This window comes from Pogona vitticeps, chromosome 5, assembly GCF_051106095.1.
Source record: "Pogona vitticeps strain Pit_001003342236 chromosome 5, PviZW2.1, whole genome shotgun sequence".
NCBI lineage: Eukaryota > Metazoa > Chordata > Lepidosauria > Squamata > Agamidae > Pogona > Pogona vitticeps.
The window spans coordinates 160,017,832-160,034,046 of NC_135787.1; the positions used below are offsets into that span (position 1 = coordinate 160,017,832).

Sequence of the window (16,215 nt, forward strand, 5' to 3'; positions counted from 1 at the left end):
AACTTTCCTTTTTTTTGCTTTTTTCAGCCTTTTTTTGGCAATCTGTGTGGCCCCTGAAGAATCCTAAGGGCCCAAAACCTGCCACCTGGGCCTGCCAAAACTCACCTCTGGCGTAGATGGTCAACAGTTTCCTATGCTGCCCTTTGCCACTACTGACCATGCGCAGCATGTGAGGAACTGCCTTTTCCATGTGTCTTTTTCTGACCTTTGAGATAAGGAAATGAAAACATCCATCTGTTTTTCAAGCTGGTGACCACCACTAGTTCTTTTCTGTTCTTCTCCCATCCAGGCTTTGGAATCAGTTGCTGTGTTTTGTGCCCAAGATCCGGGGACTGACTTTGCAAAAACGTGTTGCCAGGACTTTTCATTTTAGGCAGGCTTTTTTACGGCGAGACATTGCTTTATTTCTGGCTCCTTGTTTGTAATCTGGCCCTGTTATAACATTTTATTCTGCTTGATTGCAACTTTTACAGCTATGTATTTTCACTTTAACTGTAACCCATTTCAAGAAGAATTACAGGAAAGTGGATTGTGAATTGCCTAATAAATAAATAAATATATATTCTGTGAAACAAGATATTCGTGCATCAACAAGACCAGCTGTTCCATGTGCAGGGCAGTGCAGATGATGCTTGTGTTGATGTTTTGGAGACTTATATTGGATAATATAAGTGGTGGAGTGGAGGCTATGCAACCTCCTGGGTGCGACTGTGGCCTCAGCCACCACTTGCCTTGGGGTTAGCAGTGCATCACTGACTTTAGCCATGTCGTAATGCAGCACTGAACAAAAATCTCACTTCTGCACTAAAATAAGCCAAGTGGGGGAAGATGCATCTTGTTTTCAAGGATAATCAGGTGCCCAAAAGGAGGTGCAAAGCATTTTGTTATTATCTGCTGTCAAGTCAGAGCTGACTTATAGCAACCCTACCAGGGCTTTCAAGGTAAGTGAGATGTTTAAAGGGTGGCTTTATCAGTTCCATGGCTGAGCAGAGATTTGAACCCAGGCCTCCTGAGTCCTGCTCTGTCACTCTATCCTCAAGACTACACTGGATATCTCCTGCAAAGCACATTTCTCTCGAAAACAAGGTATGTGTTCCATGCATTCCTTGTTTTAACACAAGAATGTATTTGGTGGAAAGCAGAAGTGGAACTTTCTCGCTTCCAGTTGCCATTATGCAGCTAAGTTAGGAGAGTGTGCTTGTTGTAAAGTGACCGGGAAAGAAATAAAGAGATGCATGGAGCCACAGACGTTGTCCACTTCTAGCCGATGGCATCTCTGTCTGGTGTATCGCAACTCACTTTTCTATTCTCAGCCTCAGGTTTTCAAGCACTTTTCTCTCCACCTTGCTTTTGTGGGAGGCTGTGCATTCTCCCCTTTTAAGCACTTAAGCAACACATGGTTAACAACTTTAAGCGGCCATTTCCTTCTCTTCCCTGGAGCTTCATTCAGTTAACCCCAATTAAGGCATTGAAAAGGAACTTTCTTCTTCAAATGGAAGAGAGCATCCAAAACCATCCTGAGAGAAAGATCCTGCATGCCTTTGGAATATTATATCAGTCTCTCTCCATGGTGCAACGAACTATAATGCAGTTGGTGAGGGTGGCTCTTGGCAAAGCTATATTTCCCACTCATTTTAATGCAGCTAATGTTGTGGCTGTAAGGATCAGGCTGTAAAGACTAGCTTAAGTGTAAGAACATCTGGTTTCACAGCTTGTGGCTGGTACTGTCAGTGGATCATCTGCTATTTTACAAGTATATTTGAGAGTCAACTCTGGGGATGTTTTGGAAGATGGACAGAAATTATCTCCCAGTTCAGGTTCCAACAACAGGTTGGCAGAGCCTTCAGGAAATACCCATCTGTTAACAGATGCCAACTTTGCTGCTTTCTAAGCACAGCTTACAAACTGAAGAAAGCAGGAAAAACCACTAGGCTAGTCAGGTATAATCTAAACCAAACCCCTTATGAATACACGGTGGAAGTGAAGAACAGATTTAAGGAACTAGATTTGGTGGACAGAGTGCCTGAAGAACTATGGATGGAGGCTCGTAACATTGTACAGGAGGCAGCAACACAAACCATTCCCCCAAAAAAGGAAATGCAAGAAACCAAAGTGACTGTTCAATGAGGCCTTACACATAGCAGAGAAGAGAAGGGAAACAAAATGCAAGGGAGATAGGGAAAGTTACAGAAAATTGAATGCAGACTTCCAAAGAATAGCAAGGACATACAAGACTGCCTTCTTAAATGAACAGTGCAAAGATATAGAGGAAAATAATAGAAAGGGAAAAACCAGAGATCTGCTCAAGAAAATTTGAGATGTTAAAGGAACATTTTGTGCAAAGATAGACATGTTAAAGGACAAAACTGGTAGGGACCTCACAGAAGCAGAAGACATCAAGAAGAGGTGGCAAGAATACACAAAGGAATTATACCCGAAAGATCTGGATGTCCTGGACAACCTCGATAGTGTGGTTGCTGACCTTGAGCCAGACATCCTGGAGAGTGAGGCCAAGTGGGCCTTAGAAAGCATGGCTAACAACAAGGCCAGTGGAGGTGATGGCATCCCAGTGGAACTATTTAAAATCTTAAAAGATGATGCTGTTAAGGTGCTACACTCAATATGCCAGCAAGTTTGGAAAACTCAGCAGTGGCCAGAGGACTGGAAAAGATCAGTCTACATCCCAATCCCAAAGAAGGGCAGTGCCAAAGAATACTCCAACTACTGTACAATTGCACTCATTTCACATGCTAGCAAGGTCATGCTCAAAAGACTGCAAGGTAGGTTTCAGCAATATGTGGACCGAGAACTCCCAGAAGTACAAGCTGGATTTTGAAGGGGCAGAGGAACCCGAGACCAAACTGCTAACATGCACTGGATTATGGAGAAAGCCAGAGAGTTCCAGAAAAACATCTACTTCTGCTTCATTGACTATGCAAAAGTCTTTGATTGTGTGGACCGCAGCAAACTATGGCAAGTCCTTAAAGAAATGGGAGTGCCTGACCACCTTATCTATCTTCTGAGAAATCTATACAGTGGACCCTTGACTTACAGATGGCTTGACTTACAGACTTTTTGAGTTACAGACCTCTCTGGCCCCAAAATTTAGATTTGACTTGCAGCCTGAGAATTGACTTATAGACCAGAAAAAAAACCAAAATGGAACAAAAACGGCCTGTTACGGGATTAATCGGTTTTCAATGCACTGTAGGTCAATGGAGACTTGACTTACAGACTTTTTGACTTGAGAACCGCCTTCCAATATGGATTAAGTTCTCAAGTCAAGCCCCCACTGTATGTGGGACAGGAAGCAACAGTTAGAACTGGATATGGAAAAACTTATTGGTTCAAAATTATGAAAGGAGTACAACAAGGCTGTATATTGTTCCCCAGCTTATTTAACTTATATGCAGAATACATCATGCAAAAGGCTGGACTGGATGAATCCTAAACCGGAATTAAGATTGCTGGAAGAAATATCAACAACCTCCGATATGCAGATGATACCACTCTGATGGCAGAAAGTGAGGAAGAATTAAGGAACCTTTTAATCAGGGTGAAAGAGGAGACCGCAAAAAATGGTCTGAAGCTTAACATCAAGAAAACAAAGATCATGGCCACTGGTCCCATCACCTCCTGGCAAATAGAAGGGGAAGATATGGAGGCAGTGACAGATTTTACTTTCTTGGGCTCCATGATCACTGCACATGGAGACAGCAGCCATGAAATTAAAAGACGCCTGCTTCTTGGGAGGAAAGCGATGACAAACCTAGGCAGCATCTGAAAAAGCAGAGAAATCACCCTGCTGACAAAGGTCCACATAGTTCAAGCTATGTTTTTTCCAGTAGCAATGTATGGAAGTGAGAGCTGGACCATAAAGAAGGATGACCGCCAAAGAATTGATGCTTTTGAATTGTGGTGCTGGAGGAGACTCTTGAGAGTCCCCTGGACTGCAAAGAAAACAAACTTATCCATTCTTAAGGAAATCAACTCTGAGTGCTCACTGGAAGGGCAGGTCCTGAAGCTGAGGCTCCAATACTTTGGCCATCTCATGAGAAGAGAAGACTCCCTGGAAAAGACCCTGATGTTGGGAAAGTGTGAAGGCAAGAGGAGAAGGGGACGACAGAGGACGAGATAGTTGGACAGTGTCATTGAAGCTACCAACATGAATTTGATCAAACTCTGGGAGGAAGTGGAAGACAGGAGGTCCTGGCATGCTGTGGTCCATGGGGCATGACTTAATGACTAAACAACAACAACAATGCACAGTTGGCTGTGTCAGCCCACAAGTAAAGCATGGATATTTTAGATAAGGATAAAGGGCTTCTCCTATTTTCTACTATGGTTTTTTATTTTGCCTTTAGGTTAAAGGGAACTGGTCAAGTACAAGCATCCTTGGTTGGTTTGGATGTTGGTCACTTTGCTCTCCATAAATAAAGTGGTCAGGCTTCCCACTTGTTCTAGAGTCACCAAAATCTAACTTGGGAAGTCCATCCTGTTGTAATGTGCAATCTGTAACATGTCCTTTCTCTTTAATGAACAAACTTGGAAGGAACCTCATGTGTTCCCTATAGTCAATCACCTTTATAAATGTAGCTTTGTTTCACCCTCACACACACACACCCTCCCTCGGACGGTGCTAAACTACATGCAAGGCATAACCTTTGAGTTTGCCTATTTTTGGCGTTACATGGAATGCTGTTGCATATGTTGCTCAATTGTATATGGTATGTATTATAATTTTAGATGTTATGTTTATTTCTTAGGGATCCCTGTGTACCTTTTCCTAAGAGGCTTAGTAAAGTATATATTTAAACAACGTATCTCGGTGTCTGGCAACCTCCTTTATAAACTTCACAACACATCCAACTTATTATGAGTACTTTCCTCTACCAAAGATACGAGGACTGGGTTTGATACGTAAGACCAAGAAAAAAAAATCCTGCCCTCTCCTAGCATTCCGTGTACTGAAAAGATCCGGGACTTTACATCAAGACTGGCAGTGTGACCATGTTCTCCACTGTCTCTGAGTACAACAGGTTAGTTTTGAGGATGAAAAACAGGCATAACACGGCTCTGTTTACCTGAGGAGAATGGCTAGAAACCGTTGCTGCTTCTCAGCACCTGCTGCCTGAGGCAGTTCCCTTTGTATGTCTAAGGTTAGGGCAAGCCGAGAAGTAGTTTAGCTTTGCTGTTCCATTTTGATCAGATCAATCAAAGAAATTTAACTCACGATTTACAAAAGAAAGATCAAAGGATATATATTCTGATTAAAAGCAATTTACTTTAAAAAAGTTGAGTGAACCTCTAAAAAAATAAACCTAGTTCCTGTGGCCTTTGGGGAAGTTTTTCCTCCAACTCCCCCTATCTACCTCCCCAAAAGGCAGTTGTAGATCTCTGGCCTTTGGGGTTGCTCACTTCTTCAGCAGCCAAACCTCATTACGTCTCCCGTACGGCTTCATGGGGGGATCATAGCCATTGCAAAAGTAGAAGTCTTTGTGGTAAGTTTCCTCATTTCCCAAAGCAGAACTCAGCTTGGCTGCATAATTCACATAGTCCACTTCTTTGGCATAGCCTCCAAATTGCCTATCAATAAGAGAAAAGAAAAATACTGGAGTGTGATGACTAGACCAAAAGAAATTGTACATAAAGAAAAATAGAAGGAACAAAGCAGGACTTCCTCCTAAATGAGCAGCTGTTGGTAAGCACTATTTTTCAGTGTACCTACTTTCTACCCAGGTCTGGCTTGTGGGTTCAACCTACAAAATTTCATTGATGGGATGCTCTTTTGCACAACACTGCTGCTGCTCCCCCCCCCCCCCCCAGAATCAAGAGGAGGAGCAGATCTCCAGGCACCAAATGTTGGGAAGGAGAAGTGCCAAATTTACAGTTGTTCCTCCTGTGCCTCTTGGAGAACAGATGTGACCTGTCCCTGCATCTGCTAAATTGGCCTGTTTTCCTTAGGTGTGGGTTGAGCTGGGGAAATTTGGGAAGAGTCTGGCAGCTGTAGCCCAAAAGTTAACTCTTCCAAGCTCTGGGTGCTAGTAAGGATCCTGTCCCACAACCAGTGTTTAACTGCCAAGTTGTACACAGACAGGGGTGGGGTTAGACATTAACTTGTCCTTTGTTTCAGGGAGTAAAAATGTCTTGGGGGATCCTGCAGTGCCTTATTCATCCCAAAGGAGACCAGCCTTCTCAGTGGTGCCTCAAGCAATTCAAATGGGAAGGACAGAACGCTAAGGGTTCCTGTGTCAGGCATTAAGTTCCCTATCTCTGAAGAAGGTGCTCAAGAATGAACGCATTAGCAATGGGAGAAAGAACCCACTGACTTGTGACCTTGTTCCTCTGGGTCAAACCAGAAATCATATCAAGTGTGCAACACTTCAGATTGTCCTTTTTTTCCTTAAAAAAGAAAAGAAAAGAAAATGAACCCTGGGGTCAGGGATTCTGACCAACTGGGACTATAACACTGCAATGCAGAGGTCAGTCTTTCACAGATTTTTTTTTTCTAAGAAAAAACCCACTCCTCATTGTATTCGCCTCACAAATCTAATAGGAGGTTTGGCAGAGTGAGTTGGGGATAATTTTTGTTAGGAAAACACAATTTGCAGTACCATGCAGATGTAGAAGGAAGATAGTGGCTTCTATTCAACGAAAGAGGCAGACAGGAGAAAATATGATCTTTTGACATCAAGTCTAGTCATGTACTGAAAACACAGTCGATCAAGGTGATACAGATTGCCTTTCAACATTGTGATAATGTTCTGTACAACACTTTAAAAGGCTTGTTAGCACATCAAAGAAACATTGATAATAGCTAATAATAAAACAGTACATAAAACTGATAATGAGCAATGTGCATCAAAAACAAAACAAAACATCCAATTAGCTGTATTTTCAAAATCATTTTTCACAAAAATTAATTAATTGAATGACATGTCTAATGCATTCTTAGTTATAGAGGAAAAATCAGCCAGTGGAGATTTCAGGAAACTTTTGATAAAAAAGAAAAGAAAAAACAGGATCAGCTCCTATTTGCCCAGGTGTCAGTCATGGCTAGAATCAATATGTGTATTTAGTGGCAATTTCCTGAGATGTCAATCAAGGGAACATCATCTACCATAATAGCATAAAGAGCGCTTATGGTTCAGTCAACTGCCATGGAAGACGACACAGGGTGGAAAGGCTCAGCATGACACCCCATGTCAGATGCTCAGTACAAATGATGGAACCATGGCTTCATATTGCTTTCTATGCACTCCTGTAATTAAAGTCGATGCCCAGCCCAATCCTGGGCAAAAAAACAAGACATCCTCTTCTGAAAGATGATCCTTGACAGCAGATTTCTTCACAATTACTACAATAAAGTTTCAGCTTTCTCTTGACAGGAGAGTGACACCCAAAGGCCACTCTTGTTGAGTGATCTGCTGTGTCATCCCCGCCGGGTGTGCACAAACCTGCTCCCCAACTGGAAGTGGCAGGAGGAATGAATTCTTGTTCTCTCATCTTGGCTGAAAGGAACTGCCACACTGAAAGTGACAGCCTATCCATTTTCAACAGTTGTCTGGGCCACACATGGATTTAGTGCTCCAGACGCTGAAGAAAACTGCTGCATAAAGGTGAAAGAATTGTTCTCCTGGATCAGACAAACAACTCAGCTAGCCAGGTCTGTGGGCTTCTCCCCTGCTTCGTTCTCAATTTTTTGAACCTCAGAGTATGTATTAGATATGTAATCTGTCTTTCTTCCCTAAAATATATTGATATTATAAAGTTGCCATCCCTGAAATTTTTCTCACCAGCTGTGCTGGAATACAACTCCCATAATCCCCAGCTAGAAGGACCAAGGCATGATGTAGTACCATACATCTGGAAGACTCCAGTTAAGACTGCCTTGATACAGGAAGGCAAACACTTATTTCTAACTTGAAGATATTAGGACTGGGACGGCTCTCACACATCAATACTTGTGCTTCTAACAGTGTCGGTGCTGTGACAAGACAGGTCAAAGGCAGATCTCACAAAAGATTTTTTTTTAACCAACAGATTTCAAATCTGAGAGCTGCAATCCAAAGCTGTACGTTTTCCAAGCTGTGGTCAAAAATACTGCAGGGCAGTCCCAAATATCTAGGACTGAATGGCTGTCATATATACAGATGTGCATAACAGATCTCCAGTGCTGTTGTGCTTTGAAAGAAAAACAAAACTCTTTGCCCTCCTGAAGCTTTACTGTAATATGCATGTAGCTCCTGAAGATCTGTTCACTGAACTGTTTTTTTTGGCACAAGTACTAATCTTCCTTCCTAATGGTTTCTTTTGGGGGAGTCTAAAGCAAGAGGCAAGCACACTGCACATGCTCAGAAACTTCCCATCATTATGAGGGTGGACAACCTTGGAAGATCCAGGGACCACATTTGCCCACCCTTGGACCTCTGAGGGTAGCATTTCCCTTAGCACTTCTCAAAATATTTTTTGTCTGCTGCAAAAATGGCAAACAAACCTCCCAGAGCCTCAGGAAAACAGAATCTGATATTCAAACACAAGTTTCTCCTTTCCTGGCCTTGTTTTAGGCTGTAAGAGCTTTTCTTTAGAAACAAGAAGGGACTGGCTGGTCACCTCTGGTTTCTAGAAGAGAAATTTCAAGGCCTAAAAAACAAGCTTGAGGAAAAGATCGTGTTTAATGGGAAAAGTGCTCCCTAGGAGGGTTCTAGGGACACAATTTGCCATTTTGGACCCAACTGTGGGGAAGTCAAGAGGTATCTGAGGCACTGGGGAGCCTCACTGGGTCTCTTGGGCAAACTCATGAGGTCCCACATCTGAACATTGCCTGCTCCTACATTACGATAGAACATTCCACAGCAAAGTTATAGCTCTGAATTCTGGTTGCAGGAGTGGGTTCGTTTGAGCTTTGGCCTCAATGAAAATAAATAGACAGATAAATATTAACTTATATATTGTCACCAGTGTCCACACCACTTTCCTAAGTTACATGAGCCCAAAGGTAAGCTTCTGCTCGGGGGAGTTTATAGTCCATATTTCATTAGTGTCACAAAGATCACCACCAAGATCTGCAGCCTTAGTAGCCAACCCAGATGTGTGGATATTGACCTTTTCAAGGATTCGATTGTTACTGTGAAATTAAAGCAAACCTTACTTGTGGTGAAAAAGGAAAGGGGGTGCATCCTGGCTCAGTGAAGCAGTGATTCAGGACTCTTTGCTTTACCACAGCTTACAACTTGCTCAATAATAGTGACTAAAAGCCCTATTTGGTTGTTCCTAATCTGAGTATCCCTACATATTAGAGATGGGGGTACTTGTATTAGAATATCCTCCACAGGTGGAAATAACAAGGGTCTGGCCCCATGGGGCTGGCCTGTCCACTCACCATTCTGCCATGGACATGCGCTCGACGGAGCCTTCCTATCGTGCTCTTGTCCGCAATGGATTAGCCACTCTGTGACCTGGTAGAGAGGCTTGTCACCCCACCTTCTGCCAGAAGTGGCTAATCCATTGCGGACAACAGTGCGATAGGAACACTCTGTCGAGCACGCATCCACAGTGGAATAGTGAATGGACAATGAGTGGACCCTCATTATTTCCACCTGTGGGGGGGATATTCAAATACAAATACCCCCATCTCTACTATATATGCACCACACTCTATTGCTGGTTATGTCCAGGTTCAAAAGTGACCTCAGAAAGAGGAAACTCTCCTTGTCCTGTGAAGGCTTTCTTCATGATCTAAAACATTGGAAAACTGACCTTATGCATCATGTAGGAGGTCTCCCCAGATAGTGGAGGCTCTCTGCTGAGTCACTCTCCATGTATCCATTGCAATAGAGGAGGAAGGGACAAGTGCAACAGCTAAACAGAGCTAGAGAACAGCATGGGATCCAAATCCCTTTTCTCAGAACCAGCTTAGGACACTTACGTGGAGTAAACTGTCATTTCTTCTCTTCCTTCAATCTGGATGCTTTCGTCAGTAGGCGAAGGAGGACTGGCCTGGAACTGGCTTGGAATCCGTAGCAGGACTTTCACTTTATGCTGCAAGGACCCGTCTTCTGCAGGAAACACAGTGGAGCACACAGGGGCCATCATGCCCATCCCAGCACCTGAAAGGGAAACACTGATCACACATGTACATTCTCTTGAGACACAAAAATAGGGTGGTTGCTTCCCCCCTGCCCCCGAATACTGCAAATGTATTATTGAGCAACTGAATGAAGGGCAGAGCCATGGAAGTACATCATGTGGGAGAGTGGAGCCTATGGTCAATGGGTTTAAATTGACCTAGAGATCTGATTAAAAGCACCTCTGTTTCCCGAAACTCCTGTCTCCTCTCTAAAGCCCACCCTCCCACCAACAGAAAGGCAGGAGGGACATCCCCAAGAGACTGCCAGTTTCTGACTGTATGGGTTCTTACCCTGGTCATTGCTTCCTCCAACATATTTCAGGAGCTTCAGCACTGCTTCTTTTACAGCCTCATCATACGGCTTTCCAGTGACCTCAACTGTGGCAAACTTTCCACCTTCATATACCTTTTCCTCGTAGCCCACTTCCTCCTGGTAACACAATTGTAAGAGAACAAATTAATTGACAGATGCAGGAATGTCATGTCGTAAAACAACAGGATGACAACAAACATGACACTACTTATATATAGGTAGTTCTTCTAGTCCTGCTATTCAGAGATCAGGTGAATCCTTCAAGGAAGACCAATCAGACAAACAGGGCTGTACCATTCAAATTGCAGTGTCAGAGAATAAACTCCGTTTAATAATATCACTATTCTACACATTGCACTTTATCCTGCATTTAGCAGCACTAATGGCACATTTCCACTTACACAATCCTAATGAAGCAGCAAAGAACACTGGATTCAGTCACCCTGCATAATACCACTAATAGGGAGGCATCTGCATGCTTGGGCAAACTCTAAAGTTTGCACAAGTATTGAACATTCAAATACAAAACCTGCGAAGACCCAACAAAGAAGAATAAACATCCTCATCAGCTGTGGAATACTGACTATCAGCTGGGGACAATACTAGTCTGAATGGAATAGAATTGTGATGGAAGGGCAAGGCTGACTGGTATCGTGAACAGCACTACTGTGGTGAGGAGTCCCACAATATGTCATGTCACCACCTACTTTTTCTCTGTCTGCAAATATCTCTGAGAATCCTGGCTGTTGAAGTCAAACACATTAGAAGGGTATCTTTTTGGGTAAGGTTGGATTTGAACCTTGAACAGAGGCAAGCCATGCTGGAAATCCAACATTATGTTTGTTCCCCACAGTACCCAACCAACAAGAACCACAAAAACAACACTCTCTCCTCCATCACTTTTCTAGAGCTGGTATTTAGAGGGATGCTGCTCTGAAAACTGTAGGTTCTACAATACAGTCATCCTCCCTGGCTTTGTCTCATCTATTTGTAAAAGCCTCTAGGCTGATGCCATCCCCATCACTACATTCCATGGCTGGCAGTAAATGCCACACGTTAATTGTGCTGTCATTTTTAAAGGTCTATATAGAATCTCCTTTTGCAATGGAATGACTAGAACTGCATACAATATTCTAAATGGACCAAGATCAAAATCAAATATATAGGGGCTGGGGAAAAGCCTTATTGTCTGGCCTGATTTGGCCCTTATTTGTTGTGGACAATGCTGGTCTAGACAGACTGATGGTATATTTGAGAATAAGGCAGTTTGCTATGTTTCTCATTATAATATAGCCATTTCATTTTCAGCATCTTTCTTAATATTCTCTAGCACAGAACATGCCTTCCTCACAGCCACCACATTCCAAAGCTGACATTTTTATAGTGCTAGTGAACCCACACCTCCAGTCTTAGGACAATATACAGTTCCAAACAAAGATTTAAAGATGCTTCTATAAATTACAATTTGCATAAGTGAGTTGCTTTTTGAACATGCTAAGAACATTTGCTGCTTATGAATTTGCTTTCAGTGTTTGAATGCTATGGATAAGACCATCAAATATTGAATTGGGCAGCCATCAGTCCGTCTCTAAGAACAGTTGCTATTGTTCCTTCAGTATACAGTTGAGATAGTAGTTGATAAACAGGTCCTTTAAGGACAGGCCTCATGAGAGTTATGTGTGTGCGTGTGCGCACACGCATCTGTGGCTGTGGAAGCAACAGCTTTGACAAGCTGCTGAGAAGAGAATGGACAGAAAAATAGATATATGGTACATAGCATGTAATCTTAGGACAAGATTTGCTGGTAGTGCTTTTGGGTTGTCAATTGTACTGGGATGACATGGAATTTCATAAGAAATAGGAACCGCAGAAAATCCTCCTGTTGTTGGACTTGGATAAGGCTGTAGTTTCAAAAACGCATCAGCAAAAGCTATGTAGAAATGGAAACTAGTTTAGAGAGTATGTGGCACACCAGCTGGTGTGTCAGGTTTATGTCTGTAGATTATCCACTGAAGGTAAAACTTACTGGGCAAAATAACATATAATGTAAGAACAGAAGAGTCCTACTAGATCAGCTGACAGGCCTCTCTTGTCTTAACGTTGTGTTTCCACAGTGGCCACACAGATGCCTCTCAGAAGCCCACAAGCAGGGCATCACAGAAATTGTCCTCTCCTGCTGCTGTTGTCAGGCAAATGCCATTTAGAGTCATGTTGTCCCAGATCCTGGAGGAAATATACAGCCATCATGGCTATAAGACATCAACAGATCTCAGGTCACTGACTATGGTCATAACTCAGCTTCATGACAGCCGTATTGTGCGTTTGAACACAGAGCCCAAAGCAATGTGATGCTACATGTGTTTAATATATTTGCTTTACATTCATAGTAGCAGGTTCAAAGTTTGCCTAATCTAGTTTGGGATTGAAACAGCAGGCAGGTGGGGTTAACCATTCCCCTGCTTGCTAAAATCCAGGCAAGGGGAAAAGGCTGTATCTGCCAACGGAAGCGTCTTTCCAGAGGTTAACAGGAGCTTTGTGGGCTAAGATTTTCACTGAGGCCAAAGCCAGGGGTGAAAAGTTAACTTTCCTCCCTGTATACCAAGAGTTCTGATCCTTGCAGCTGTCCTTTTGAAAGGTAAAACAGCAGCAACGACAGCTACATTAATGCATTTGTGTATTTCTCATCCCATCTGTTCTGGCCTACAGAACTGTTTCGATTATGTCAAAAGAGGAGAACTTGGTTTGTAAATACAAAACAGGTGCATGCATAAAGAAGCCTGAAACCCCTTTCTTCTTCCCTTCCCCCTCTGTACAAACTTTCTCCCCAAATATTTTGCTCTCCGACAGCTTCCTTTCATCAGTGGAATCACAAATTGGAGGCAGGCAAAACTCAGAAACGATGCCTTTTTTAAAACAAAATTCAGAACTTTCAGTGCTGGCTGAGGGCATGCTTGTAGTTCTTGTCTCAAAAGGAAAGAGGTGCCACAACGCAACAAGCATTGGTGGAAGAAAATTTTGCAGTCCTAACTCACACATTGTTTGTGATCTGATGAGATCTGTAATCTTTGTACGGTGGAAGAGGTTCCTTTTCTGCACACACAGAACTGCTGCCACCACACCTGGCTTCTCACCCTGATGTAGCTCCTGGGATTGCTGTGAGGCTAAAACACTACTTTAAACTCCCAGGAGGAAGGCAGGGAGCAGAATGTAACAAATAAGTGGCAGAGAAAAACATGCAAATTAGAGCTCATCAGAATACAAGAAGAAAACACCACCAGCTGTGAAACAGCCAGAGGCTTCTATTCCTCCCTTTGTGGAAGGAAGAGTTAATGACCTTGGGTAGCTATAACGCTGCTTGATCTAATATCATACACCACTGGGCCCCGGCATTAGGTTGTTCACATACGACTCATCAGTCTGCAATTAGTTTCATACAGAGAAGAGAAAATACCACATCATAAAACATATCCCTCTTCTTCTTTTTTTAAACTGAATGACTGTAGCCACAAGACTACTTTAGGGAGCTATAAGGAATTTCAATGCTGCTAGAGACAAAGCAGGTTTTTCTGCAGGTAATCCTGACTCATTGTCTCTACCACAAGTTTAATTAAAGTACTGTCAAGTGCATTTCCATATGGGGTTGGGTTTTCACATGAGCACAAGGGGGGGGGGAAAATCTAACAGGTGAAGCTTTGCCCATCATTTCCATGACGGAAAAACAACGCTAGTTTATTTTTGCTGCAAAAATGATGAGAATTCTAATACGTTACAATTAATGCAATACAATACTACTAGATCAATGTTCTCTTGGGAGAATAACCAATAATCAACAATAAAGTAACCAAAAGAAAAAAGAAAAAGAACAAAAAGACAACCACCTCCCTTCTGTAACTACCCCATTGTTCAGATCCTTTCAGGAGAAACTCTTCTAAGGTGTCCACCAACTGAGGTAAGCCAGAAGGTATTGGAAGAGATTGTCTCTTCAGTGGCCACACCCTGATTTTGCAGAGCCTCTTCCCAGAGAAGTGCGCCTCACACCTTCTTTATGGCCGTTTCAGTACCATCTCCTTTTTCCTGATCTTCTAAATTAGCGAATTTAATACTAGATTTTGATCCCTCGTTTCTAGCTGTGTTACTTGATGGTCACTCCCTGTTTCTAGCTCTTTCAATGTTCCATGGCTGTTTGATGGGGACTTTCCAGCTCCTGGCACTGGTTTATTTTTTTAAAACCATAACGATTACTGGAGGGGAACTTTGTCCCTTCCAAACTTAACTGGTCACTGCTGCACATACGACGTGAATCACACACAGGTCACCCCTTGCAAAATATCTTCTGTGGACTTGTTTTAATTATTAAGGATTAAAGCCACCTTTCAAGAAAGCACTCCTCCTTGGGCCAGTATTTAGCACAAAACAGATGTTGCCCGGGGGGGGGGTTTCTCCCCATCCAGGCATGGGACCTGCTCCGCGACTGCTTAACTTGAACAAACTAGGGCGCTTGCTATGCCTTCGGACCCCGTCTTATACCGTCCCCCCGCTGCTATTATGTCATACCCCTCGGATCGCAAAAAAACAGCTTCTAGGGACAAACCACTTGAGTTGGGGGGGGTACACCAAAGGAGGAACAGAAAAGTAGACTTTCAGTGGAGCTTGCGAGGAACAAATTACTCCCAGAAGGGCAGCCCGCGCCGCTTCCTCTTCGGCTCGCAGGAACCGAACTCGCCTCTCTCCACTCCTACCTTTTCCCCCTTGCTGAGGACTCGGCAGGGCCAGCCCTCCGCCGTGCCAAAAAGGGAATTTTTGATCATCCCAAACATGCTGGCGGCGGAAGACGGTCGAGCCCGCCCTGCAGCAGCCCTTCCCGTCCAGCTGGCCTCTCGCCTTGCTTCCGCGGCGAGCGAGCGAGCGAAGTAAAGCGGCAACTCCGCCCCGGAGTCGCTCCCCTGGCTCTTGCAGCTGCAGGCCTCGACGTGTGTGTGTGGGGGGGGGGGGGAGAGAGGAGCGGAAGGGCGCCACAGCTGGATGAGCAGACCTCGCCCCGGAAAGCGAGGGCCGTCGCCTTCCCCGCGGACGCAGCGGAGCTTCCGCAAGGGGTGGGGTGAAGGTTGCCACCTTTTAAAACTCCACAGCGGCTGTGCCCCTGTGCTATTAATAAATTAATAAGCAGGAATAAAGCGGGTGAAGTCCCCCCATATAGTATCGAAGTAAGTTTTGTAGCAGGGCGCTGTTAAAAAAATAGTAAAAAAAAAAAAAAAACGATTACAAAAGCAAAAAAGGTTTGCAAGTGTGCGACGTTTGAGCTCGAGGAGGCGTTGACTCCATCGACTAATTTTCACCGTAGATGGGGCCCATGTTCTTCAGACTGGCAGGCGCCACTCAAGCAGTCTCTTGAAGACCTTTTAACACTAGCCACCACTCCTTACTGCCGCTAGGGAAGACCGTGAACTGCAGGAATAATCCCCCCCCCAAGCCCTCTTCCAGGTATTTTGGAGTTGTTCCTTTTACACTGTTCCGGCCAGAACCTCCTTTGATCCAGGTTGTTATCTTAGATTGGATGGTCCATGAAAGGGTTAGAATGAGAGTTGGAACGGCAGCAGTGAAGGAACTAGGAAAAAGAATCATCAAGTTAAAAGGATGTGTCACTGGAGACCAAGATCATCCACATTTTTGTATTCCCCATCACCACATATGGGTGTGAAAGCTAGACAGGAAAGAAATCTGATAGGGGGAAAAAAAAACCCCGATTGATTTGAAATGGGATTGGCCAATGTGT

At 43.6% G+C, this 16,215-nt stretch overlaps 1 protein-coding gene across 1 annotated transcript; it reads right to left on the reverse strand.

The window, feature by feature from the left end:
- Positions 1-5,264: 5,264 nt before the first annotated feature.
- On the reverse strand, positions 5,265-15,421 carry HEBP1 (heme binding protein 1). The gene is made up of 4 exons (XM_020787950.3): positions 15,182-15,421; positions 10,421-10,559; positions 9,929-10,109; positions 5,265-5,586 (listed from the first exon to the last, which is right to left on the reverse strand). Exons 1-4 carry the CDS (start codon positions 15,257-15,259, stop codon positions 5,415-5,417), a joined length of 570 nt encoding a protein of 189 aa, XP_020643609.3. The 5' UTR covers positions 15,260-15,421; the 3' UTR covers positions 5,265-5,414.
- Positions 15,422-16,215: the final 794 nt, after the last annotated feature.

Bases quoted from the DNA above. Each gene is read 5' to 3' on its own strand.
- HEBP1 (XM_020787950.3), bottom strand. From the start codon at position 15,259: ATGTTTGGGATGATCAAAAATTCCCTTTTTGGCACGGCGGAGGGCTGG. The intron at 10,560-15,181 runs GTAGGAGTGGAG...TTGTGTTACCAG, and splicing joins TCCTCAGCAAGGGGGAAAAG to GAGGAAGTGGGCTACGAGGA. The intron at 10,110-10,420 runs GTAAGAACCCAT...TTTCCCTTTCAG, and splicing joins TGGAGGAAGCAATGACCAGG to GTGCTGGGATGGGCATGATG.